This window comes from Tympanuchus pallidicinctus, unplaced genomic scaffold, assembly GCF_026119805.1.
Source record: "Tympanuchus pallidicinctus isolate F22 unplaced genomic scaffold, pur_lepc_1.0 scaffold10, whole genome shotgun sequence".
In the NCBI taxonomy this organism is placed as follows: domain Eukaryota; kingdom Metazoa; phylum Chordata; class Aves; order Galliformes; family Phasianidae; genus Tympanuchus; species Tympanuchus pallidicinctus.
The window spans coordinates 7,978,618-8,006,230 of record NW_026294619.1 but is presented as its reverse complement, the minus strand read 5'-3'; the positions used below and the strand labels follow the sequence as shown (position 1 = coordinate 8,006,230).

General features: G+C 34.8%; 1 protein-coding gene across 4 annotated transcripts in view; it reads left to right on the top strand.

Annotated features, from left to right (window-relative positions):
- CBLB (Cbl proto-oncogene B) overlaps positions 1 to 27,613 on the top strand; it is a 142,122-nt gene that overhangs the window by 99,330 nt on the left and 15,179 nt on the right. For 2 of the 4 annotated variants that reach the window (XM_052702642.1, XM_052702651.1), the window contains 7 exons: positions 161 to 255; positions 6,357 to 6,500; positions 9,628 to 9,716; positions 9,816 to 9,947; positions 11,132 to 11,269; positions 13,433 to 13,552; positions 18,693 to 24,532. In XM_052702642.1, the coding sequence (XP_052558602.1) occupies positions 161 to 255; positions 6,357 to 6,500; positions 9,628 to 9,716; positions 9,816 to 9,947; positions 11,132 to 11,269; positions 13,433 to 13,552; positions 18,693 to 18,955 (981 nt within the window). In that variant the 3' untranslated portion in view covers positions 18,956 to 24,532. Of the gene's footprint in view, positions 1 to 160; positions 256 to 6,356; positions 6,501 to 9,627; positions 9,717 to 9,815; positions 9,948 to 11,131; positions 11,270 to 13,432; positions 13,553 to 18,692; positions 24,533 to 27,613 lie in introns of those variants that run through there. The other 2 variants (XR_008210930.1, XM_052702660.1) reach the window with 2 other exon arrangements.

Genomic DNA, 27,613 nt, shown 5'->3' with positions numbered 1-27,613 from the left:
TATGAAAATAATCACTTGAGTATAGTTCTGTCGCATGAACTCCTAGGAAAGTTTTAACGTGTAGCCCCCTCAAAGTCTGTTTTGTAATATCTGGTTGAGGATCATCTGTGGTGATAAATGGGAAGAGAGACTCATTGTAACTTTTGTATGATTTTTGTAGGTATTTTCAAATGGTCATTTGATAAATGAAGAATACGATGTCCCACCACGGCTTTCACCTCCTCTTCCAGCTGCTTCCACCATCCCTAGTATAAAGTAAGTTAACTTTTAACTGCAAAGGTAATTGGTTAATTAATGTCAGATAATAGCACTGATTCTGTGATGCTAAACGGAAAATGAAAAAAGAAAAAAATAATGATATCTATTAGTGACATGTTTTCCATGATGCTTTAATGTGTTTTTACAAAGAAAATGTAAATTTATTTTATTAAGTAGAAACAATTCTAATGTTAATTGGACATACTACATTTCATAGCAAAAGAGTACTTTGTGGCAGATCTTGCTTGTAGGTATTTGGCAGTGGAAGTAGAACCTGTCCATTCCATTTTGGTTCTACTACTACTGAAGAAGTATGATCATAGCTATCTATTGCAAGAGATGAGAGGTTCTCAGGACAATGCTAAGCATAAAGAGCATAATTTGTGTGTGTGTGCACGTGTACTCCATCTCTAATCTAGACATGTTTACTGGATTTTTTACACAGAGAGCTTTTAGTCATGCCAGTATCAGTAGTTGCAAACTACACTGTGTTACAGCAATATTGTGGTTTAAAAGATGTTGCTGTACAATGGGTTGTGTTTAATTGGTCCTCTGTTCAGATTAATCTCCTTGGACTGACTGCATCTTCCATGATACACAGAGCTCCTAGGTTGTTCCACAACCTATCAATCAGAAAGAGAAAGAATGGACAAATTACATACTTTAGTATTCTAAAGCAAATTACTGGATTCTAAAAAAGGAAAGGTTTTTATTTTTTATGGTGTTGGAATAGAAAAAATGAAAAAACATTGTTTCATGAAAATCTCATTTTTGCAGTTTTTTTTTTTTACAAATGTATCCTAGAATTAAAGTATGTCATTATACATCATTCACTGAAAATGTTTCCGTATGTTTTCACAAACTATTTTGCCTCCTATTAAATTGACTGCATTAAGCCTTCATAAATGTGTTCATTTATAGATTTGGTTCAAAATACTCATATTTTCCCAAACTGCCCTACTGCAGTCAGTCTAGTGCAAGCTTCTCATTTTTCCCTCCTCTCTGATCTCTGCATAGTTTTGGTTTGAGAGCTGTTTCTTTTATACAGCTCTAAGGCATTTTTTTCCTTGTTATTTTCGTAAGTCTGTAGCTTCTAAGGTTTAACTGGAAGATACATAGAGCAGGTATGAAATGCCTTAGTCTAAATAACGATGAGGCAAAATTATGTTGGAGCTTCACAATTCCACAATTCTGACGTCCTTGCTTGACTTATTTGATCATTTTTTTACTGAATGCGCCATAGCAAATATTAACTTTTTTTTTTAAGTGAATTGCATAGTTTGATATCAGTATTGTTTTTTGTTTGATTTATTTTTAATGGAAACAGGGCTAATTTATTTTCACTTTGTTGGATTTATTATTATTATCCACACATTAGTCATGGAATGTTGGACTCACATTAAGTAAGCATCTACTGCAATCCCTACTTGCGAAAGCAGTTATTCTTTTATTGGACTGATGTAATTATATCAGGTTATTTTTAGCAGTTTTGATCAAATTGCTATTTTCTTCTCAACAAATAAAACTCTTAGGTAAAAAATATAAAACAGTTCTTCCCTCAAACTTACAAATTTTCAAGGTAAAAAGTGTTTGTTTTTATTCCTGTGAGTGGGTCCCATTTTGCTGTAATAGTAAAGATTGGTCTTAAAAGTGCTATATATTATAGTATTATTTACTCTTTTTTTTTTTTTTTTTTTTTTTTTAGTATGTATGAAACATTCAATTCCAAGTACCTTTTATATTCCATACATATGTTAGGAAGAGGTAGTTGCCTTGAGGTGGTTGAGGAAAAGTACACAGAAAGGTATTTCTCCTCCTGCTATCCCTTTTATCCTTGCTAGCTGACCTTGAATGTGAAGTCATGATTCCATTAAAGGAAAATTGAAAGGCTGGAAATCATGGCTTCCTTGAAATAAGTCTTTGCTGTGGTGCTTTTAGAAGTAGCACTGCTGATACAAGGGTTTCTAGATATCTGAGAAAGCATGGTATGCAGGACTTAGCTTGGCAAGCTTGACAAATCAGTGAGTTTGGATATAACATCTACTCTCAGATAATTCTTGCATGCATTGCACCCTGTGATAAATAGAAAATTGTATACTCCTCTATGAACAAGGGCAAACTCTTTTAAATATGCTTATGTTTAAGGGTAAATATGCACTCAAAGGTAGTATTTTAGAAGCATCTGATAAATCGACTTAATCATGTGATCTGTGTAACAGCATTTATTTTGTTGAAACAACGATAGCTTAATAAGTCGCTTTTGAGCTCGCTATCAGCTATTTATTTGCACAAGGCCTGTAGAAGAGCTGATATTAAGAAACTGATGTCTGTACGGTGCGTGTTATGGGTCAGCAGTTCAAAAAGCTGTAGTCTTGTCCCGTGAATTAGAACAATCTACAGCTGTTGGAATATCTTAGTGGCATGCTTGGAGTGTGTCTTAGATTTATGTTTAATCTGAAAGATATTGAAGTTGTGCATTCTTCAGTGCAAATTGAAGTATGGTAGGTGGAGAGATTAAAGATATTCATTCAAAAGCACAGTCCTGATTGGAGTAAAATACAAGTTTGTTGTATCTAAGCTCTGTGAATCAATTTACCAGCAAATGACAGAAGGGGAATTTTTCCCTGAAGTACCTTTAAAAAAGCATGTTGTTTGTTTTCCTGGAGCTGTGCGACTTTGCAGCTGAGCTGGACTTAAAGTGACTTGATAAAAACAGCTTCTCTGTCTTCCCTGCTTTACTTTGGCCCTTGGTGCTCAACATAATAAGAGAGTTTGGCATCTGGGTGACTGTTCAACAAATCAGAGAAGACAAAGTCTCTGCTTATCAGCATGCAGTTCTGAATTTCAATTTTAAAGTATTTTAAGGAGGAAGGAAAAAAAACTGGAGAATATTACAATACATTGTGCTGGTCAGCTTTGTATTCCTCTGTGCATAAGCCTTCTAAAGACATAAAAGTAATTACCTTTTCAAAAGTGTAATTTTAGAAAACTTCATCAGTTTGATAAACCAATGCTTAAGTGTTTCAATCTTAGCTTATAGTGGCATATCCATCTTGTTTAGTAACAAAAATATGTAAAATACTTGTCTGCTTATCTTACTAATTTATGTAGAAGGGTAAACTTAAAATAGTAGAACAATAGATATTTAATGAAACAATTACATTACGAAGAAATTTCAGTAATCCTGGAGAAAAGCAGATATACTTCTAAAAGAACAATGCAAAAGAGATTTGGAGCCAGCTATTACAAATAGATTTCAAATTGGAAGAGCAATGTGATTTATTCAGAACTATGAATTGTGAAAAGTTAATAAAATGTGTGACACCATTTTAGGAATCTATTGAAGAAAATACTAATTATATGTTAGTACCTTTAAATTGTGTTACAAATCAAAGGACCTTTTAGATATTAATCACATAATATATAGCCCAGCAAATATTTTCCTTACTTTAAGGACAGTGTGAAAGAGACTTTACTAGCATCAAGGGCTTGTCTAAGGCTACACTGTACTTGGAAGCAGGAGAATGTAGAACCTAAATCTTTAAAAATTCCAAACCTGTAATGATTTCTCTGCAGTGCAATATTGTTGGAAATTGATTTTAGCATAAACATACTGACATTTGTGGAATTAAGTTATATTTTTATTATAACATAAATTAGGTTCTTGTATCTACTGAATATATAAGACAGGAAGCAGAGGCTTTCTGAATTGGGTAAGGAAAGGAAAACTTCATTTTTTGTACTCCTTGAATATTCTGAATTTACTTATTTTTTTAAACTCTCAGTAAATGAGTCTCTGAGCTTTTCTCTGTAAGAGCTGTTTCTGTCAGGAAGCTGATAAGGCTAGCTATTACAATACTGTACTTCAGGTGATGATCAGGCTCTCAGCTTTTAACCCTGTAGGTTTACTTAAAAAAAAAAAAAAAAAAAAAAGAAAGAAAAACTACCTAATTAAATAACTAATCAACAACCTAAATCTTTCCTATCACCAATTTCAAATACTGCCTTCAGAGAGGATTTTTTTTTTTGTCTGTTTGTTTGTTTCTTGTTTGTAGCCTTTGAAATGGGCTTCAAACACCACCACCATGCTGGTTTCTGTACTGTTTGGTGTTGGACGTTTCTGGTATACATACCAACATTGACATCTGTTCAGTTTGTGATTTTTAAAATTCACAGGCTTATGTTTTGTATAATGTCTTCAGAACATTCTGGATCGCCTAGTAAGAATGGTTGCACATCCACAGAAGTGAGGGAAGTTATTCTTAGTGAGCCTTTGAACTGTCTGAGCACAATACAGGTTTCTCATTATCCTGTTAGGTTTTACTTGCTTTAAATGACCATAAACTTGTTGCCTGTTCGACTTGAGATCAAAGGTGGAAAAAGCATTTCACCTTGCACAGCTGTATTTACAGAAGACCTTTTGCTCCCTCTACAGAAGGTGTTGGAATACTGCAGTGTGTAGTTTGCAGTTCAGTGTCATGAATCTTCTTTCACCTTGTGTTTAGCTGGAATGCTTTTCCAAAAAAACTTGAGTTCCTATCTTCCATGAGTTTGTTGGTGAAGTCACACATCTATTACTGATTGAAGAAAACAGTGTCTGAGGGTAGGAGTAGCTGGGAAGTTCTAGACTATGAGTATATTAAAACAAAAGCAACCCATCTGCCTCCTACTTTCTCCTCATTTTTTTTGTTTGTTTTTTTTAGTGACTGATTGGTACTTATAGCCACTTACTCACTTTTGTTAGTTATTCACTTTTGTTCATAGAGTAGTCAGATGTTCTGAAGTTATTTAACATCATCTAAAATAAATTGTGAAAGGCATAAGATTTTCCTGTGTGAAGAAGTATATTGCATGTGTCAGATGCTGCTTGTATTGGAAAAAAATGAGCAGATGAGCCTGACATGTCACTTCAGTTCTTGCCTTCAGGATAAAATTGAACTAATTAGATCATCAGAAAAGAAATTACGTCCACTCCTGTCTCATTTTTCCTATGGTACTTAAAAAATTCCCTAAATGATATATTAAGTAGATGTGTCTTGTAATGTGGCGTGTAGTTGAGCTCAGGGGCCACAAATCAAAATGGCCAAGAACGCATTCCACATCTTCCTTTGATGTCCTCCAGCTATTGATTCTTTTTTTTTTTTTGGGGTGTGTGTGTGGTAAAGAATGAAGGTACTCATTATTATATAATTTAAAATGCAAATGATTTTTGAAGATACACACTTAGTGTTCAGCTAGTTTAATATTTGAGTGTCTGTTTATGGTTTTTATGTATGATTAAACATAAGTTAAATTAAGCCCTTAATGTAAGCTTGTGTATTTTAAATGGTTTGTGAGTTTCTTATTGATTTTAATGTATCAGTATAATCACTCTAAGCACAGGGGCAATATATGTAAAAGACGATATTGATTGCTACTTAGGCTAGGGGTTTTTTTATGTTTAATGAAGAGAAAGGTATGTTGAGCTTGTTAATATATAGCAAAATCTCTTCCCCAGATGGTGCTCACTAAATGAAAATTTTTGTCCATTGTTATGTTTATAACACAAAAACAGCTAGAAGGGCTTCAGCTTTAGCTTAAGCTGTAAAATAAAACTAATATCCAGCAGTATTCTCCAGATGAAACTTGTTTCTTTTTCTTTTTTTTTTTTGTAACTGTCAATGGAAATTATAAACCTACTTGGGAGTTCAGTAACATAATGGCTGCAACAAGATGGAAATCATGAATGTCCACTGCCTTACTGAGCCCTGCTAAATACTATTTGCCGTGAATTAACTTCTGTTTAGTTCTTTTGATAAGTGCAAACAGCTTAAACCTTCCAAGCACATATTTAGTACTACTTTGGAATTCTCTGTTGTGTTATGCTTGCTTAAAGTAGCTTTAAGACTTTAACACAATATCCACTAACATGTTTAAGTATTCTCACTGACAGAAAAGGCAGTAACTTTTAAGTTTGTTTCACATGGTATTTTTTTAACCTTACGCGTAGCTGGTACATGTTAAGGATGTTTATGCTAAAGAAGTGTATCTTCTGCATTGTACTGAGGATTATTATCTAACACTTAAAGCAGAACTGATCTTTTTTCTCATCTCCATAGGTGCCCTGTTTCTTCAGCAAATTCTCTATCTGATAAATCAAGGGATCATACAGATGATGATGATGAATACAAAGTTCCTTCTTCACATTCTATAATACTGAGCTCTCAATCACCTCATTGTCATAATATAAAACCTGTTGCTCGGTAAGGTCACTTAGCAATCTTGAAAGCAACTTATTCACCAAAGTCTGGTTTTTTCCAAAATTTAATTGTATTAAATGTTTACAGTGGTGGTTATGTGATGTCTAAAATGTTTTATCTTTTCAAGCTTGTGTTATTTATGCTTCTGTTTCATTTAACCACCACAATCATATACCACAATCACTGTATTGTATCTCTGCAATATGATATTTGTTGCTTTTGAATAGTGCTTCTCAGGAAGGTAACTTTTTTGTTACTCACATGGAATAAGGCTCTTTTGCTTAAAACATATTCTAAAGTATTCTCTCCAAACTCTCACACTTATTAATTATTAATAGATTATAGCAGGGAGATTTTGAGCCAAAGAACATGACATCTGAAGGCTATGTCATTCATAGTGAACTTCGTGATCTTTCAATCATAAAGAAAATCTAAATGTCTGGAATGAAGAGAATAAGTCTTGGGAGAAAAAAGGGCCAATTCCTTACTTGTCCTGTAGGTCAAAAGTATGATACTGAAACCAATTATTGATCTACAAAGTCCAGGCTTTTCTTCTGTTAAAGAATGCAGTGACATATTGCCTTTTTTCTCTCTCTGTCATAATGCAATGTCAAGAACCCACTATCAATAATGCTCAACATCTCTCTCATTACAAAATAAGCCACTTACAGTTTTTTACACCTTTTCAGTTGGACATTTATAACATGAATAAAAGATTACTCCTTGCACACAAGTTAAAAATTGTGAGAAAAAGAGTTGTTGAAGTGGTGATACAACCTTCATTGCATGGATGTGAATGTTACACAGTTGTCTGAGCTTTGTGATCTTGAGTGCTTAAATGCCCTACCAGACAATCTTGATTATAGTTGACTCCATATGCTTAAAAACTGGGGGAAAGAAAAAAATATATCCTTTACATCTGCACTTTTTAAAAATCCCATAGGATGTATAACGTAAAACTTATCTTTTAAGTATTATTCAGCAAAAGCCATTAATGATTTTTTTTTTTCCTGATTGTCATGTTTAGCACCTTTCAGTGTCACTTTCTTTTACCTCTTTTTCCTAAGTGTTGCATGCTCAGCTCTTGGATAATGCATAGCCATTTCAGTAAACAGAAGAGCCCGCAGAATTTATTTTAGATTTTTTGAAATTTACAAATAATTCTTCTGTTTAATTCTAAAATTATATCACTTCTGTGATTTCTTGTTGTTTTGCTACTAAATCTGTCAATTCTAAACATTGTACAAGATTGATAAAAAGAGATGATTCACAGTCGTCTTTTCTGGCTGGTCAGTTAACTGTCTGGTTTGTTACAGCTGATCTCCTACATACACATATGCAAGTTCAGCAATAGAAAATGGAAAGAAAGAATTTCAGCATTAGGGTAACTAGACTAGTATTAGGAAAGTGATATGTTGGTCACTCACTCTTTGATCACTGTCTTTTCCTAATAATCATATTTTTTCTGAGAAGAAAAGAAAAAAGCAGAAGGCTGGCTTGTTTCTACTAATGTGCTGCTATTCTATCAGTGCTGTCTAATGTCAGTGTAAACAGGTATTTCAGGATGATTTGCAAACTGATTTCTTTACTGGACTCTTCATGAAGACTTAAGTGGTGCCATGTTAGGTTATCTTACCTACCTATGTCGATTAATTTATTGAAAACACAGAACATATTTAACCTGAAGTAGAAAAGATTATTAATTATTTAGTATATATGCTGATGAGTCAAAGTAAGTGTTGCTTGCACTGCATTTGTGAGGTTGAACAATCTAATTTTTAAGAGAGAAGCAACACGTCCTCTACTACTTCCCTGGGGAAATTAATTCATAACAGAATGCTTCTTACCATTAGTTTTGTGTTTTGATATTTTTTTTAAAGTCTTGTAATTATTCTTACATTTATTTCATTACTCCTAGTTATAACTCTTGGAATGACGATCACAATTTCACTTCCTTTTTCCTGTTTATGTATTTTAAATGATTATAGACCTTTATTCATCCTTCCATTCTGTATGGCTGAAAGAGATAGTTTTACCAATTTTGACAATACTGGTAAAAACTCAAGATGTGAAATTCTAACTTCATATAGCTCTAGCAGATTTGCCAACTTTTGATAATAATGACGCATAGTGTGTAGTTGTGATTTTTTTTTAATTTTTAAGTGGAACTGTTTAGCATGGTGGTCTTTTTCTAGAGAAACTTTCAGACTCTTTCTGAGCATGTAGGATCTGCAGCTGCAATGACAGGAGTCATTTTCTAATTCTTTAACATTTATTTAAACAACATTTAGTTTTATTAAAAGACTTTTTTTGCATGTTATTTCCCCATTGTCTTTGAGCAGTTGTTTTACAAAGGAAAGAAATCTGCAATAGATATTTTTTTTTGTGGTAACATTATAGATTACTTTGTACTTTGCTTCATTAACTCTAAGTGAATTTTCGTATTTAACTTGATACTGTTATTTAATTTTGAGAGACTGATACATTTACATTAAAAAAAAAAGGAAAATTCTAGTACAAGTTGTCAGTGAGACTCCATTTTTCTATACAGAAATAGATGTCTGCAGAACTGCTTGACTTGTTTGTTTTTTTCATTTTAAATAGTTGGCTAAGATTTTACCTGAAATTGTCAGTGGTATGTTATGGTTTTCTGCTTGTTTTTTTTTTTGTTATTGTTTTATTGTATTTGTTTGTTTGTTTTTATAGTTACCAAAAATTCCCTTTTGTCCTTTTGGTATTTTATCTAGTAGAATTTTAACGGTTGGAAAGGGGAAAACAGCACTGAGTGTATGCATTAAATGTGTAAATAAACCACTGATGTGACTTGAGAAGTGAGGACTGTATTCAACATTAGTGATTCTATGACATGATTTTTTCCTTTACCTTGAGTAAGTTACTTAAACTAATGTCAGAATACCACCAAGAAAGCAGTATAATTCTTCAAAGCAGTTTTAGTGAGAGCTATCCGGTACCTAAACTGAGTGTAAAAACTATAAAGTTTAGAATTCATGCAGTTCATCGTTTTTCATTGGTTTCTGTGTAATGGACCACTGTCTTAAGCACTTTGTAATTCTATGAACTAATAGTTGGTTAACTGGTTGATTACTTCCTTGTTAATGTCTCTCTTCAGGGTTTGTGAGAATGGCCAATGTAGTGGAGTAACAAATGGAACACACAGTGCTACTTCTGATGTGAAGAAATCAAAACATCCAGAGTTAGGTATGTTTTAATTTTTCACCTTTTTGCAAGAAAACTTACTCTGTGTTTTTCCAGGGGTACAACAAGAAAACATTCACTTCTTGTAATTGTGTCATTCAGGAGATGTCTATGATGCACCTACTGTTCCGGTACCTTTGCCACCTGCACGGCCTCCTACCAGAGACAACCCAAAACACAGCTCTTTGCTCAACAGGACTCCCTCCGATTATGATCTTCTGGTGCCCCCTTTAGGTTGCAGACTTTTTGCTGATTACATTTAATGGTTTATGTAGCCTAGATTAACCAAATGCCATATTTACTGAAAAACAACAATTGTTGAGTATGTTAACAGTACCAAACAAACTGTAGGCTAAAAATTTCAGCTGTACATCAATACTTGCCAATGTGACATCTGCCTGTAAGTCCTCATGCAAGACAGATGAATAGATAAACTAAGTCTGAATTCAGGCTACAAAGAAAAACAAAACTGTTTTGTGTAAAATAGAATGAAAACTTACTTGGATTATTGCAGTTTATTGCGTGGAGGGTTTCTGATTGTAGCTTAAATAATTACATTTCTTTTATCATGTAAAAAAGATGAATGGCAAAGTGATGGTATTTAAGTCAAAGAAAATTAGGTTACATTAATAAATTTTTGTATTGCTTTTCCAATGTCAAAGGACAGTTCAAAACTCACTGCTGCCTACAGTCACAAAAAGCTATATTTCCCAGTCCAGACTTTGTCTTGTGCCAATGACCTAAACATTTTGAGGTCAATAATATTAGAGAGGCCAGTCTGCCTACATGCTGGTGCTGAGCTTGACATCGCATCCACCTTCATCGACAAACTCAATTCAGTCATTGTTAGACTATACTGTATGTGTAATCATCCAATTTTCTGATCCCATAAAACCTCTTGAAAACTGCTTGGTAAATCTGGTCCTGTCTGCACTACTTTTATGTAAGGGGAAAGTTATTTTGCCAAGTATACTAAATTCACTTTGTATCTTAGGTCAGACCTTTAGTACAGCAGATAAAGATAGCGTATGGTATGAATGTAGCAGGTCGGATATAGTCAGCATTGGTATTTGAATATAAATATATTTTCTTAGCCACTGAAACATTGTTATTCTATACTGATAATAAATGAGACTTTCATTACAATACAGTCTTCGTAGTTGAGCCGTTTAAAAGACATTCCTCCCCCTCTCCATCCCAGAAAAGAAACTGAGCAATGCGAATGGTCATTCAGAGCATGTTTTAGAAGAGGACTGTGCATAGTAAGAGTCAAGCTAACAATTTCATTGATGCAGTCACTGAACTGTTAGACAGACCCCAGGAGCAAGGGCCATGGCAGCCCGAGAAAAATCAATTTTAAACCATTCTAGGATACTTTATGAAGTTTTGTTCATCTAATAAGTCTTTCCTAAATGCAGGTGAGGATGCGTTTGATAGCTCACCTCCTTCACTACCACCACCACCACCACCTGCTAGGCACAGCATCACTGAGCACACAAAACCATCTGGCTCAGGAAGTCGACCTCCCTCAGGACATGAACTGTTCCCTCATCCTGGTAGGAATATAAAAAAGAATATATATTTTATTTCATTTATTCCAGAAGTGAAACTATTGCACATTGAAGTCCTTATTAGTCTTCAGAACTCTTTTTTGTTTTCAACTCTATATAGATATGTAAGAAATAGCTTTCCTTTGTTTTTTTTAACTGTTTCTGAATGGTGGAGTTGAAAAAACACGGGATAAGACTAGTCAACTTTTCATTATAACAAAGTAATAAGATAAAGTCAGTTATTTTTATACAAGGCAAGACATTTTGTTAAACTGTACTTTTCTCATAGGAATTGTTACTTCCAAAGTACCAAGTTTTCTGTTGTGATCTGGGGCATTAGTGTGTATCCTTTTGTCAATTCCATTGTTTTTTATAGTTCATTAAAATTCATATATGTTTTTTTTTTTTTTTCCAAGATGCTAAATGGGGAAAAACTAGAAGACATGAGAAAATAATGCCATTTTGCCAGAAGTGTTGCTGTAAAATTTTGCAGTAAAACATAACTGCAGGACCCTGTAGTTTTACAATTTTTTTTATAAGTAGTCAAATTTTCACCTAGCTTTTCCCACAAATCACTATCACATCTATCACATTTTTAGTCTAGTATTTTGATTATAAAAAGTAATGAAAGTTACATTTAAAATTCATAACTATGAGTTGATAATGTTTTCACTGTGTATGAGTATATATTTCTTGCCATCAGTTGAGCTCTGAGCGCTGAATGATTTACCAAAATTGTATATGTTTAATAATGTGGAACTCAACTTCTGCATGCATCCAGGTAAAAAGATTAAGCACACTGCAGGATGTAAAGGTTGATCACTAATATAGAAGCAGGAACTAAATTACCTTCAACACTTCTAAATAAAAATAATGTAATCTTTATCACTTCTGAATGAGTGCTTCAATTGTGTAATCTCAGGCAGAAATACACTTTGTACCATTCAGTTCTAATATGAATACTGAGAGGAAAAGGAAAGTTCTCCCTCAATCCCAGATGCATACAAGCTCTGTTGATCTGTTTGCAGTTCCCAGATATATGCAGGATTTTTAAATACTATTTCCTAATAAATACAAGTATCACTGATAGTGTTAAAAAAATAATAATAATCTTCTAATTAAAAATCTGGAGAATGTAATTATGGCCATTCATACTTCATATTTACATAGCAAATACGATCTTGTAACAGCACTTCTCACAAGTGTTGTAAGTATGCATATCTACTTGAGCGTGCATGCATTTGTGAATCGGTCTTTTTAATTCTTTTTTATTCTTGTGGTATTTCTAAAGACTTGCTGACATACTTCATACTTTGTGTTGTGCCAAATAAACTACTGAAAATGATTTGATGCATTTCTGAAGATTGATTTCCATTCAAGTCTTCAGAGTGATATCTTAGCTGTTCTTCTGAGTCCATGAGAGTAAAACAATAATCTCACCATCAACAGTAGCAAAAGATTGCATATATTTTGAGTGAAGAACAGAAGTTAGGTCCAGGATGATGTTAAAAGCTTGTTCAGCAGCCTTCACAGCGCTGAGCGTATGCAGTGTGTATCACAAGAATATATCACAGTGTTTAAAAAAATGAGTATTTTAAAGGAAGGGCATAGTATACCAGGCCTATACCTTCCTCTGATTTTTTAAAATTCTGTTCCTCTAATTAGGACACAGAACTCCTTACAGCTTTTAGCAGTCCCTGTAATGTTCGCAAAGTAACTGGGACTGTGCAAGTAAAAAATCTGACCTGCAATGTTGCTGGGCTGCAAAGCATTGAAGCGCTAACTGAGCTCTAACTAAACTAGCTAGCAGGGATACTTCTAATTTTGCTGTTTCAGGTCTTGCAACTTCTATATTTTACCAGCCAAAGGCTTCTGAGTGTCAGGGCTGAGTAATTGGAAGGTGAATCATGAATGTCAATAGAAAACCAATAGTGCAAGGTAGACCATTTTTTCTCTTCTGTTGTTCTCAAGGCACAGGTGTGTGTCTTCTATGCAAGCATTTGATTTGGGTGTACATACTTTGTGGAACACCTCTGTTCACATTAATGTTTTTTTTTTTTCCTTTTTTAAAGCGACTCTTTTAAGACTAGGTTCTGTGTATTAGCCCTTCCTCTTTGCCAAACAATAGTTCTAATTATTCTAAGACACTTTATTGCTTTATTATTACAGATCCTCATTTTGATCCAATAACTGGTCATGTTCCCTTGCCACCTGTTCGTAGAGTAACTGGAGAAAATGTAAAAACAAATAGGAATTCTCAAGACTATGATCAGCTTCCTCCCTCTTCAGGTAAGGTAGAAGACTGCTCCTGTGGAAGGTTACAGCCTCATGAAACAGATAACTTTAATCCATAACGTCAAATAAGACAATTGGTAGTGGAAATATTGCTTTCTAAAAGCACACAATCATCACCTGGTCATAGAGATTAAAGTTCTGCAATATGTAGGTAAAAATGGCTACCTGTTTCTTTGATGTTATGTAGATATTATGGCACCAGTTTATGCCAAGCAGAATTCTAATGTGATTTGTGGTGTTCCTTATTTTTTGAGAAAATGAGGACCAACGACATTTCTGTTCTCTTTGAGTACATAGGAAATCAGATTCAGAAACCATAAGCCTCTTCCAGCTTTGTTTCATTGCTTCGTCAAAACAAGTAGTTTCACTTTCTGCAGTATTACTGTCTTCTGATCTTTTCTGCTAGTGTGCCTATCTGAGGTTCTAAGAAAATTTTAAAATACTTTTTATTGAACCTGCAAGAACCAAAACCAGTTTAAATTCAATCTTGCTACAAAATAGGTACGTTGGAGTCAGTTCTTCTGCGATTAATATTACACTTAATTTTTTCAGAGTATGCGAGTACTGCATAAACAAAATATATATTTCAATTAATTTATATATATTAAAATAATAACAACATTGCTTGTATTCCAAAGTACTTTCACCAATTTGTAGACAAACTTTATTTTTAGCTGAGTGTACGGAGAAGGGGGAGGATTGTCCTACCTGCATCATTTTGTAGTGTAAGGAGGTACCACACACACACACACACACACACACAAAAAAAAAAAAAAAAAAAAAAAAAAAAAAAAAAAAAAAAAGTGATTATCTGAACTGTTACAATTTTTAATAATTATATATCTCTTCCTTACAAATGCGTAGTTCTACTCTTCTGGGGAATAAGAAAGAATATCTATTTCCTAACTAAAGTACTGGAGAGATTAAGCATATAAAGTGCTATAGAATCTTCAATGAACAGCAAATCTGAGAATGTGTGTGATGCATTTAATAGAACAGTAGCATTTTCAGGAGGATACTGTTAATGTTACACTGTTACTCATGTTTTCCTTTTGTTAGGAAAACACTTGATAATGCACGTTTCATACATGACCCTGTGAGGAGACCTTAATACATTACCCTGATTTATTGAGGGGTTTATAATTATAACACAAATTATGACTACCTTTTAAAAATGTTTATATATGTGCTTCTTTTGTGGAACAATCTTTAATTTTCCTAACTTATACAAGATCTTGCTAGTTAAGTTCTTGCAGCTTTTTGATGTCGCTCAATATATACTGTTCTATCTCTATATTTTTCCCATAGCCATCTGAAACACCTAAATGTATTGACCTTTGCTATAAAAATCACTCTAAATTGGTATGACATACAACAAGATATTCAATTTAATTTCAATTAAGTGAAAGCTATGTGATAGATCATGTCATACTCTTAATTGGAAGGTTGTTTTTACAGTGACAGTAGTTCCACAGAGTAGAACTGATGAACTTCAAGATGTACTGGTTCATCTTACACTATGATATTAAAAAAATATAGTGCAGTGATTGTAACTGCTTAAAACTTTAGTTTTTATATTTATTCTAATCAGTTCACTTAGAAAGTTCTTCATTTCAGCCCTTTTGTATGCTGGAAAGGAAATGTAGTTCATTCTAAAATCTAATTATAATTTAGCCACTGGCACCCTAGTGTAGCATTGGGAATCCTTTGACTTATGTGCTTCATTTTGACTGTAAGTTTGCTGTCCTGATACTTAAATGACTCGTTAACATGTAGTGACAATTTCATTCTAATTGAGCCATGTATTTAGATTTAGCATGGAACACAAGAAATAGTTCTCGGCTGTGCACCTAATTGTCCCAAAGGCATAATTTTTCAAACATCTTAAATACATCATTTTAAAATTATTACAATAAAAGCAAAGCAAATGAGATTGCTTTTCTTCTTGATTGATATTTTACCTAAGCACAGCCAATTATGTGTGAGAAAGGTAGAAGAAAATTAGGTCCCTAGTATGGTATGACTTCAGCTATTCTGTAAGAAATTGATTCAAATGGCTAGTTAAGAATATAATGGCTAGTTGAATATAGCATATGCCTGTTCACTCATCTGGCCTTACTGAAGCATTTGCATACAAATTTAAATACCATTATAATTAGATATTCAAATTTAGGAATCGGGGGAGGTGATTTGGAGGTGTGTCACACACAATTTCAGAGTGAATTTCCAGGAAACCCAAGGAAAATCATCAGTTATACTAATGCAAAATGTGAAGATTGCAACTAACAGCTTGATGAAACAATATATGCAGTTTCTCACTTTCTTCTTGTTCTGCCCATTCCTTAGCATAGGTATGTCCTTGATGTACTTTGTTCCTGTGCATAGCATGCCATAGGTGCACAGAGGGCCTTGGCCTTGTGCAGCAAGCCCTTGGCACCCATCAACTTCTCTGTTTGCCTGTTTCCTTGGTGCTTCTCTGTCTGTTGGTGAAAGACCATGGAACATACCGGAGAAGCAGCAAGGGTCATTTCACAGCAGAGGGGAGCAGAGACAGCTGGCATCATTACAAATATTCTCCTCCCACCATATCACAGAGCCTTCACACCTTGCAACTTTTTCCATGGTTTTTAGACATTGAATAAATTAGTCTGTCTCCGCCTTTATACCAGTCAGTTTCGTAAGGGTTAAACTTAGCTCTGAATTACAGAAATGTGGTAGGGGGAGACTTCTTGCTGTGGAAACTATTAATTGAATTATACAATTAGGAAATGTGTTTGAATTTTTAGTTAGTCATCCATGGTGGCTGAAACATCAAAGGATGGAAGGTTGGAAAGGGAAGTCCTGCTCAAATACCTCTATCTCAGTGTCCAGGTGGATGTGCAGCTTAGGCTTAGTATCTCTAAGCTCAGGATTCAATGTGATATCCAGCTTCAGCTCAAATTTTATATGGAGGTGAAGATATTGAAAGAAATGTTTCTCATAATGGAAATTTAGTTAGAGTGAGAAGAGCTGAAGTATCTGTGCTATAGAGGGATGTCATTAGAGTCCGAATAAAATGCATACGTTGCAAATTTGCTGGCAAAATTAAAAATGACCTTTCAAAATGGTGCAATCACTTAAAAAAAAGTTTCTTAGAAGTGAAGGCTTTATATGAGAAATTACTTCAGTTTCAAAACTTGCAATAGGCTGGTTAGAGCAAAAATTACCTCATTTAGTGCGTGCGTGCACACAGAGAAGGATCCGACTTCTATGTAAGGAGCTCAGAAGTAAATGTTTGCATCCTAAATAAACAAGTTCATGACAAAATGTTTTGCATATCAGAACAGTTTTATGTATCTGTGAAGGAAATTGATTTTAACATGATATATTGTGATTTTAAACATGAAGAATATTCTTCTGTTACACTTGCTTTTTCTAAAATAGATGAAATTGGGTATTTAAACTTGTTCCTGATTTGGTTTAGGTTTAGTTATTAACTACATTTCCTGAATTATAATCAACTTCTCAATCCAGTATGTTTCATTGATCTCCTACCTAGCAGGTTTGGATCTGTCTTGTGGCATATTTATTAGAATGATCAGTGTTTGCCTAATGCTTCACATCTTCAAAGATGATTCAGAGATAAAACTTCATAACAATTATAAATAGTCCATACTTGCCTGTAGGTTGTCATAACTGCATGCACAGAAAACGAGCAATGCAACTGGAACAAAATTAACATCAACTTTTTTATTTTAATTCTAATCAAACTACTCATCCATTTCTTACATAAGTAACATCACCTTGCTAACAATACTGTTTGCTTATCTTCTTTGAATTAAGAAGTTTAATTAAATTTCTGGGAATGTTCCCTTCAGGATACTTGGAAACTGAATTGAGAGAAAAATACACTTCGGATAGATGTGCAATAAACAACTATTTTTATCCATCTGAAATGCTTAATGCACCCTGTTGAATTACAAATCTCTCTATCAACTGTTATGATAAGTAGCGTATTGTAACAGTAATACTAGAAATACCAAATTCTTTCATCAGTAAAAAGGAAAAAAAAAGCCTCTGTAGCACTTAATGCTGCAAAATGCCATTACTGTCAGTCTGAGTAAACAGGAAGTGTCACAGTCAGAAATTCCTCTAATTTGTCTATCAAAGTCACTGTTGATGGAACATTTCAAAACCTTTTTTGAAGGATTAAAGACTTCTTTTTTATTTTAAATACTTAGCTCTTGAAAGTCTTCTCTGCACTTTGCCTGCTTGTGTTTAAGCTTCTTTTTGTGGTATCAGTGAGGATAAAGAGGTTTCAGTAAAGCACCAAGTTTACTTGAGCACGAAGCTCTGACTCTCAGAAGATTAGGAAGTTTGAATATTAGCTCTTTTCATCAGTACATCGTGATTCTTAGCACCAACATTAACTGTGAAGGTAACCTTTCTAAAGAAGAGCAAAAAAAAAAAAAGAGAGATTCTCAAATGAGGACTGAGGAAGAACCATGTTCAGTTCTCACCACTGAGATTAATTGAACTAAACTTTTTTTTTTTTTTTTTTCTTTTGGAAATCTAGTTATTTGTATTTTTGCAAACTGGTATGCATGAAATGACCTGCAATTCCTGAAAAGGATCTGCAAGATATACTCATAAGTGAAGGATTTCTCTCCTTCCCATGTGTTTGGCTGGATTCCTCTCAGTGCAACTTAGCAACCTGAATAAAATAGTAATCAATTTGGTTTTTATTTTTGAACAGACTAAGGAAAAGTACTTGAATTGTAGGTTGAGAGTGGATAGCCATTACAGTTATTACTGGCTATTTTCACTATCTTTACTGTTTTGTCATGCTTTCTTTTTCTTCTAGCTTTGAATAATTTAGATTGCAACTTGCACATTCTTACCATATTATTGAAATAGTATTTTGTGAATTCATAGAATCATAGAATTGCTTAGGTTGGAAAAGATCTTAAAGATCAAGTTCCATTATAGATGTTCCTGAGGATTCTAGCTTCTGTCCAAATTTTAAAATGAGATATATCAGTGTTCACGTTTGTTTAGAATTTCCCTTTGCAAAGTGCTTCATGAAGCTTGACCTACCCATAATACAATTTTTAATCCACTTTGTAATGATTTCTATCTCGTTTATTTGAAACAGATGGTTCACAAGCACCAGCCAGGCCCCCTAAACCACTTCCTCGGAGGACTGCACCAGAAATACACCACAGGAAAGCATTCAATTCTGACAGTTCCATGGAAAATGTGGATGCAAAAATTGCAAAACTAATGGGAGAAGGCTATTCCTTTGAAGAAGTCAAGAGGGCACTTGAAATTGCCCAGAATAATGTTGACGTGGCTCGTAGTATTTTAAGAGAATTTGTCTGTTTTCCTCCACCAGTCTCACCACGTCTCAATCTATAGCAGTGTGAAGATTTTCTTGGAGCATGTGAATTCTACATATACACATGTGGACTGGGGAATGAGAGGAAGAAGAGAAGAGAATATTTTTTCTTTCATCTTTAGCAGGAGGCTGTCTGTTTCCAGCCGTGCTCATGGCTGCTCTGATCAAGACTTATAAATATGCTGAGGCTTATGTATTTTTGCTAGCCATACTTTTTTAAATCAGGGTTGAACTGACAAAATAATTTAAAGAAGTTTACTTCCCTAGAACTTTTAATCTGTGAAATGCTTTTTCTTGTTTACAAGTTGATAAGTTACAGTTTTCTAGTTGATGTCTGTACTATGTTCCTGTTCATGTCCCCTTGTACTTTTGGTCAGTCCTGCTGTAGCATTCCCCACAGTTTCCATGCTGACCACCCCAACAACTAAATCATCACTTTCCAGAAATTTCGTGTTTGCTTTTTTTTTTCTCTTACAAGATGCTTTAATTGTTTTTGCATTTCAGCTCAGCAAATGCAAAAGTATGTGGCCTTCACTACTGATTATTTTTTCATATGAGATTCCTTTGCTTTTGAGAGAGGAAATATCTGAATGTAAAATATGTTATGTCTATGAATTGCCTTTTTAAAGGTATTTTTGACAACAATGTTGGACAGCTTTCTGTTTAACATTAATTCCATGACCTATAATCCTCAAGGTCTTTTATCCGCTGCTTCTACAGTCAACAAAAAATCCCAACCAACTGGAAAAAAAAACAGCACTTCTTACAGTGATACTGAGTTCTGACATGTACAAGCTCTTTAAAAAATTATTTGATTACAAACGTTCAAAAAAGCCCAAACACACATGAAAGTACTGCATTTTGATTACACACTAATTACACCTGTTGTCTGTGACCTATGTATTCTGAGACATGCCAGACTAGAAGGAATCATCATTTTGAATCACTTTAATGGCATTCAGGTAAATTTCAGAGCAAGCTTCTGCAAAATTAATTTTGGAGTGATTATCCTGTGGTTCATTGCGGCTTGGATTTAGTTTGTATTAACTTGGAAACTTTAAATTCTTGGTGCACTGTTGATTCTTAATGCCACTGTAGCAGTATGTTTTGGAAAGTTCTTTAACAATCTCCTCCATACATTTTATTACTCTAAAGTGTGTTTCTAATGCCCAAATTCATTCATTCACTTTCCAGCTACTTAGCTGGAATTGGTTTTTTTGCTTTCAATGGCTAGTGATACTACAGGCTTTGTGTTATTTTTAAGCCCAGGTTGTTGCAAGCTAAATTAAATATCTTTATAACATTAGAAAAGAGAGAGAAAGTGACAACTATGTTCCTAGTGCTTTCAAAGTTTAGGGTCTAAATATTTCTAGTAGAAAACTGCTGCTTTTCCTGTTTTTGTAGGAGAATTGGTAGCCTGCTCTTCCTTTATTACTGTTGAAAAGATAAAACTGTATGGTAGCTAGAGTATTTTCCACATTTTGGGATGTGACCAGTATATGACAATTTTCACTTTGTACTAAGCTGCATTTGAGTCATGTATTTATTGTTTCCTTTCAGCTGTCACTTTTTTCCTTCATTCATAGTAAGTGATAGAAGTTGCACCACTTATGGGATCAGATCTCAGCAGCCAATACATTGCTTTTAAAAAATTTCAAATACAGAAAATGTCTGTATAGCAGGATCCAAAATAACTGGGAACACCCAAAGGAAATTGCTGTGATACCTCAAAGTCCGTTGTTTCATCACAGATCTTATTCTTAAAACTTGCAGCATCACAAAGCAAATATATCTATCTTTAATCTGCTTTGTTTCTGTGATAAAAGATGATTAGGGGAATCAGAGTGCAGGAACGAGTCAAAGAGTCTTTTCTGCATTAAGTAAATAATGTTTAAATTTATGTTACACAAAAGGTGCATTTACAACTTCATTTCAATGTTCATTGATTGCCTGCAGCTTATGGAAAGTTTTGGTTGAAGTTATCTTCTGTGCTTTTCATTCAAGTAATTCTCTCTCTGTTTTGGAGGAATGTTTTATGCTGTCTTGAGCTCTATTGTTCATTTGTTTCGTTTACAGCGTTACTTCAGCATTTTTGATAACTATAAGTTCAAAATGATTCATGTCATTAAAAAAAGAAAAACAAAGCAGTACTTTTTTTTTTTTTTTTAACTGAAATTACTTGTGTGGCTCCAGCATAACTGCCAGTTTGGCAGTGATGGCAATGAACAAAAGAAAGCTTTAAAAAGATGAGAGAAGAGTCTATAGATTGTAAAGCAGAGCTCTCTATTCTCATTTTTGTGCAGCATCTTAGTACAAATGACACCTTTTTCTTTCAACTAGAGGCTGGAATTACTGCCTGATAAATTCAGGTTTTTAAATTTTTTTATTTCTGGTTGTGACCAGCAGTGACCTTTTTCTTTTTCTTTTTCTTTTTTTTGGTACATGTTAAAAAAGCTTGATGAGCAGTATTCTTAATGATGACTTAAAAAGAGTTCCTTTAATCCTTGAAAGAGCATGCCATTAATGCTTCTAAGTTGTTGAATGTGAAGACTGTTTCAAACCTGTTTTGGTTGGCAATCAAGTCAAACAGTGAAATTGTTTTGCTAAAGTGTTGATGTTTACTCTGCAGAAATTAATAGGCTTAATTAATCTGACTACAGTGTAATTATGTAAACGTTTTTACCTTTTTAAAGACTTAAGGGTTCGAGTCTGGCAGTGTTATGCACGTTTATAGCTTTAAGCAAACCTGGCTAGTGAGACTGCTTGAATGAAAGTTGGTTAAATTTAGAAATGTGTGCTATAATGGTTAAGGCTACAGGAATACCTCTTCCAAATAAACATTACTGAAGGCTTTATTTAGACCACCATTCTGATGTCTGTAAGGCCTCACCTTTTATCCCCTCCTTGTGAAATTACTGCATTTCAAGCAAATTAGCTGAATTAATGCTCAGTATCTGAAGAGTACATCTGGCATGGATTTTTTTTCATGATCATGTGAATTTAGGAAGTTTTGTACCAGGATCATTTCTTCTGTTTTGTCATGTTTTCAGCTTGAAGTTTTACTTTGCACTGATCACTCTGACCTGAAAGCATTTAAATTTGTGTCTTAAAGCTTGACAAATTTTGAAGCAGATATGAATAGTGTATTCTAAGCAGATTCAGTTACTGCCTGCTGACCTGGAATTTAGTGTATATAGGAATGACTTCTTGAAAAAGGACTTTGTTAGTTTCCATTTTGAAGGTTTTTCTTCCAAATAACTATTTTATCTGAAAATGCCTTTTATAAACTTGTCTAACATGTGGCAAACTTAGTGATGTGTTCAATTAATTTATATTTTATTCGACATTCTTTTTTAATTTTGGTTACTATGTAAGCTCAAGTTCTTTATCTGTTCTTGTAAGGTATTTTATAAAATTAATGTTAACAGAATGTTGGGTTGCTCTGTGATTTTTCAAGACTGTGTCTTTCTATTTTTGAGTGTTAATGCTTTTCATATGCTGGCTTAGAAACACAGACTACTCTGTTTGGGTATCTTACGAGCCGTTGGCTTGTAAGCCATAAAAGGGAGGCATCACTCTAAAATAAGTTATATCACTGCATTTAGTCATTTGCTTTGCATCCTCCCCTTCACTTATAAATTTCAGTTGTAAAAATTGACTACAACTTCAGAATGTGTATGCAATAGTTCTAAAGCAGAAAGGTAACCATGGAATCATAGAGAATGGCTTAAGTTGGAAGGGACCTTAAAGATCAATGCCTCTGCTGTGGCACAAAATCAGGCTGCCCAGTACCAAATCCAGCCCTGCCCTTGAGCACCTCCAGGAATGGGGCACCCACAGCTCTCTGGACATCTGTGCTACAGCCTTGCTGTCCTCTGAGTAAAGAATTTCTTCCTAACATCTAACCCCAATGTCCCCTCTTTTAGTCTAAAGGCGTTCTCCCTTGTCTACTCACTATTAGACTGTATAAAATGTAGCACTTCTGCTTAATAATCATCAAAAGTGATTAATATGTAGTCTAATTGTACAGGATTTTTTTTGTGATGAAAATGACAGCAGAGTTACACTGATACTGCATTAACATCCTGTGCATTCTGAACTATTACATTCTTAATGTAAAAAATATTTCAGGATTATAAAACATTTTTTTTCCTGTTAGTGTATTCCATCCTTCTGAGAAAGTTTAGAACACCTACCCCCATTCTGCTATACATGATAATACAGCTATTACTATTTAAAGCCAGCTCCTGAAGGTAAGATTAGACCTCCAATTACGAGATTTTCATGCTACTTTCTTCTATCTGCGTTAAATTCTTGTCCATTATAGGGATCACTAGATGTATTACTGAGTAGGGAAGGTAACTGTTTGATATTCTCATCCTTAGTTCCAAAGCTGCCTATTTTTTTTTTTGTATCTCTTCTTCTGATGTGAAGGTTGCCTGTCTCTTCATTGTGTCACTTTTTAGCAGCTGGGTGCCCTGCTAGTCACAGTGTCATAGGAGTTGGAAGGGATTTCTGGAGATCAAGTCTGCTGCCCATGCTAAAGCAGGTTCCCTAGAGTAAACAGGAAAGTGTCCAGGGAAGGAAACTCCACAACCTCTTTGGGCAGTCTTTTCTTCATGTTTGTATGGAACTTTCTGAGTTCCATTTTACGTCCACTGCCCCTTGTTCTGCTGCTGGGTACCTTTGAAAAGAATCTGGCCCCATCTTCTTGATATGGATCTGTTGCAGCAGGTCCAGAAGAGGTCCACAAAAATTATTCAAGAGATTGAATACCTCCCTTATGACAGTCAGAGAGAACTTGGGCTATTCAGCTTGGATAAGAGAAGATTTCAGAGAGACCTGTTGTAATGATAGGACAAGGGGAAATTGTTTCAGTCTAAAATGGGGGAGATTTAGATCAGATATAAGAAAAAAAGAGTTGGTTTGCTTTGTTTTTTTTACAATAAAGGGTAGCAAAGCACTGGAACAGGTTGCCCAGAGAGGTGGTGGAGGTCCTGGAGACATTAAAGGTTGGAATGTTTTGAGCTCTGAGCAACCTGATCTAGCTGTCAGTGTCCCTGTTCATTGCTGCGGAGGAATTGGACCAGATAATCTTTAACAAGGTCCTTTCCAACTCATGTTGGAACAGCTCTAATGTTTTGAGAAATTGGTTTTGATAAATCCAGTCATTTAATTCTGGACAAGCTGTCTGCCTCAACTTATCAGTTACTGTAAGTCTTCATCAGCAAAATTATAAATTTTTATTTTAAAACACTATGTGTTACTTTGGTAACAAAATATATGCCTAACTGCATTAATATTTGGTGAAAAAAATGTTGGCTTTATTGTAAAATCTGACATGATAGCTTTCAAGATGGAAAAGAGGCTATCTGTTACTATATAGAAGATAATTCTGTCCTAGCAGTCCAAGTACCTCTGTCCTGATGGCATACAAGGTCTAATTGTTTTGAATCTCCAGAGTATCTAGTGCACATGAAGAGTGCCTGGGAAGATGAATCTAATGTTCAGTTCCTGTGTCCTTTTCCATGAAGTGTTGTGAAAGATGTCATTTTGAAATGGGATGCAAGGATATTAGCTGCAGGGGGAAATGCGAAGTAACATTAGGGTTACATTAGGGTTAACCCTAACCCAAGCTTCGTAAGGATTTAAGTGGAAGCACTTAAATTTCACCAGCATTTTTTTTTTTTTTTTTTTTTTTTTTTTTTTTTTTTTTTTTGAAAGATATATGTACCTGCTGCTTTGGTGAAGCTTGGGCCAACTTCAGCCCTGCCCAACTTCAGCAACTCCCTCCCTGGTTCCCTCCCATCATCCCTTTCTCTCTCTCTCATATACACACACACAGTATCACTTGTTTGCCTTCTCATCTGCTCCCTTTAAGACTTATTTTCTTCTTCTACCACCACAATTCTCTTTATGATGACATTGAACACCACAGCATCCATCTTTATGATCCTTTGCAGTTGCCCATCTCAGCTTGTGACCCTATGTGAATTTTCATACGGCTGTATTTTCTTCTCATAAGCATTCTACTAATCTTGTCTGTCTCAGTCATTATACAGATTTCTTTGTGTCATATCTGAAGTGGTCCCTTTGAATACAGTCATCCAAAATCATTTCAGATTTCTATGAGAAAGCCTGTGTTTTATCATCAGCAGAATTTCTTCCTGCTTCCTTCTCAGCCTGGAAATATGCTCTTGTGTTTCATGGTGAATTTAGGTTATAAGTTTATCAGGGAAGGAGATGAAATACACTGCTTATTTCAGCAGATTCCTACTATGTTTCTGAAATGTGAAGAAAACAAACAAACAAAACAATAAAGGCATCCTCTCATAATAACAGTCCTTGCATTTGAGATGACTTGTGTCCCAAAACGAAAGTTAAGACTTTATAGCACATGAGGTTTATGGCTTATAACGGTTATAATAATTGTATTTGGTTACTTCTAGAGTTGAATGAGGTGCAAGTTGAAGGGGAAGAAAAATGGATAAATAGTGTAAAACATGCCAGTGAAGTTGGGTAACTAGTTATCATCACTTGGGATAAAAGACTTGGAAGTCAAATAATTGAATGAAATGATAATCACCTAGCTTGACAATTCTCCCACAGAAAAAACAAAAACGCAACATCTGGATGATTCTGTCAGTTCCCTCCCAGGAGACCTTTATACTTCATTCGTCAGGTAACCTTACCTGTAAGTTGATTGTGATGATTGTATGTTTGTAGCATTTTAGGTGAAACAGTCTTTGTGACATGACTGCAGATAGAGGGTTTCTGTTTTTTCATGCTGCTGCTGCTGCCTGAGGGGTACGTATTAGAGTTTCCAAAATGTAACAAATTGGAATGTTCACATTAGATCTCATACAAAAGTAGACTATTCGCTATAGAAGACTATTGAAGAGATACCACAGATAGAAGACAGCTGCAAAGTGGGAGCAGAGTTAAGAACATAGGAGCTGAGCAAGCAAGTGCTGAAGGTGTTGTGTTAGAACCATGGTTTATTTGGGGAGGTAGTAGCAAGAGTGGCACGGAAGGAGTGGAAGAGATGGGGGGAAAATGTGGAATGAATTAGATGAGAGGACATGCGGAAGTTTGGATCAAAGAGAAAAAAAGATGTCCTATTAAAATGAGTCAGTGTGTCAGAGTGTGAGTGGAGGAGGCAATCTCTGAGCTGTAGAGTGTGCACAGAGGGCACTGACTCACTATGTTTGGGGCACAGTTGTAATCATATGGAAAGGGCAGTGTGTGCCTGTATGTATCATTTCTCAGCAACCTGCACCTTACTTGTCTCCCTTATTAACCTGCGTGCTTACTCTTACACCCCACACTATGTTGTCTTTGATACCACTCTGAAATTCTGTGTGGCAAACTGTTCAGTCAGTACTCAGGGCATCATGTCTTTCTAGTGGTTTAGCACGATGTTTTGTAGGCCCTCCAGGCTCTCTGTTTTGAGGTTTAGTGCTAGCAAGACTTAGCAATAAACAAAGCTGGCTTTGAATTAAACAGATTTGTCTTCAGACATTGACACCCTTTCCTTTGATGTGTTGGTGTTGCTGACTAAATGGTCTCTGAGATTATTAGGAGAGACAGAATCTTAATTATATCTATGATGTGAGATGCTAACCAATCAGGACACCACTGCAGGCCATCAATCAGCTTTCAGACTGACTCTTGGTTTCCATTTTAACCACATTCCATGATTTGTAAGGAACTGAGACAAAATTAAATTTGTCCGTGACTTCATTCTTTAAGATGTGGATATGCTTTTGACTTCTTACAGTCATGTAACTTGCTGCATCCATGTGTGATACCGTGAGCATAATGCACTATGGAAACTGTTAAATTCAGCCTATCCTGAAATCCATGTCATTCTCATGCTTAGTTAGAGGTTAATATAATTTGCCTTACAAAAGGCACAAGCCCCATGATGGGTGCACAGAACAAAGGTTATTTTTCTGCAGTATCTTGGAAGCAATAAGTACAGCAGTGTGGACTAACAGCTAATACGTAGAGGTTTCTGTTGTAGATACTAGTTTAGCAATGTGGATTGATTTTCTTGGTTGGCTGAACTGAAATTTGTTTTTTAATGGTCTGCTCTTATGGGACCTTGTATTATTTGCCCTGTATCATCATTGTATTTGAGCTTTCTTCATTATGGTAATAACCATGACTCTTAGCAGTGCTTGGTCATCTCCCTTTCAAGACTAAAGTCTGTCAAGATAGCTGTATGAAATGTGTGGAGGGAGACTGGTTGGGTGATTTGTTCATAGCATGTGTTTGTGGGATAAAAGGGATTTCAGGAGAAGCATTTTTTTGTGTTTTTTTATTCTATTTGAAGATGGTTCTTGATGTGAAATGACTTTTATCAATTTTTCCATTTTGGGAAGCTACTGCACATTCCCTTAAAGGAAGGGAGATGCTCATACTGTTTTTTTTTCCTCTCTCCCTTATTTTTCAATATGTATATTGAGCAATGGTTTTGAGAGAGCTACATCTCCAGCTATTTTTTATTCTTCTTTGTTAATCAGCAACTAAGAGAAATTATACTGTTTATATAGTTGCTTTAGTGATGTCAACTTTAGGATGCTTGTTCATCAGTTACGTGTTTGAACAAGGTGTTATCTACCTCTTGCAACAGGCAGTGGCAACAGAGTAGAAACTTTCATCGAAGGAAATTG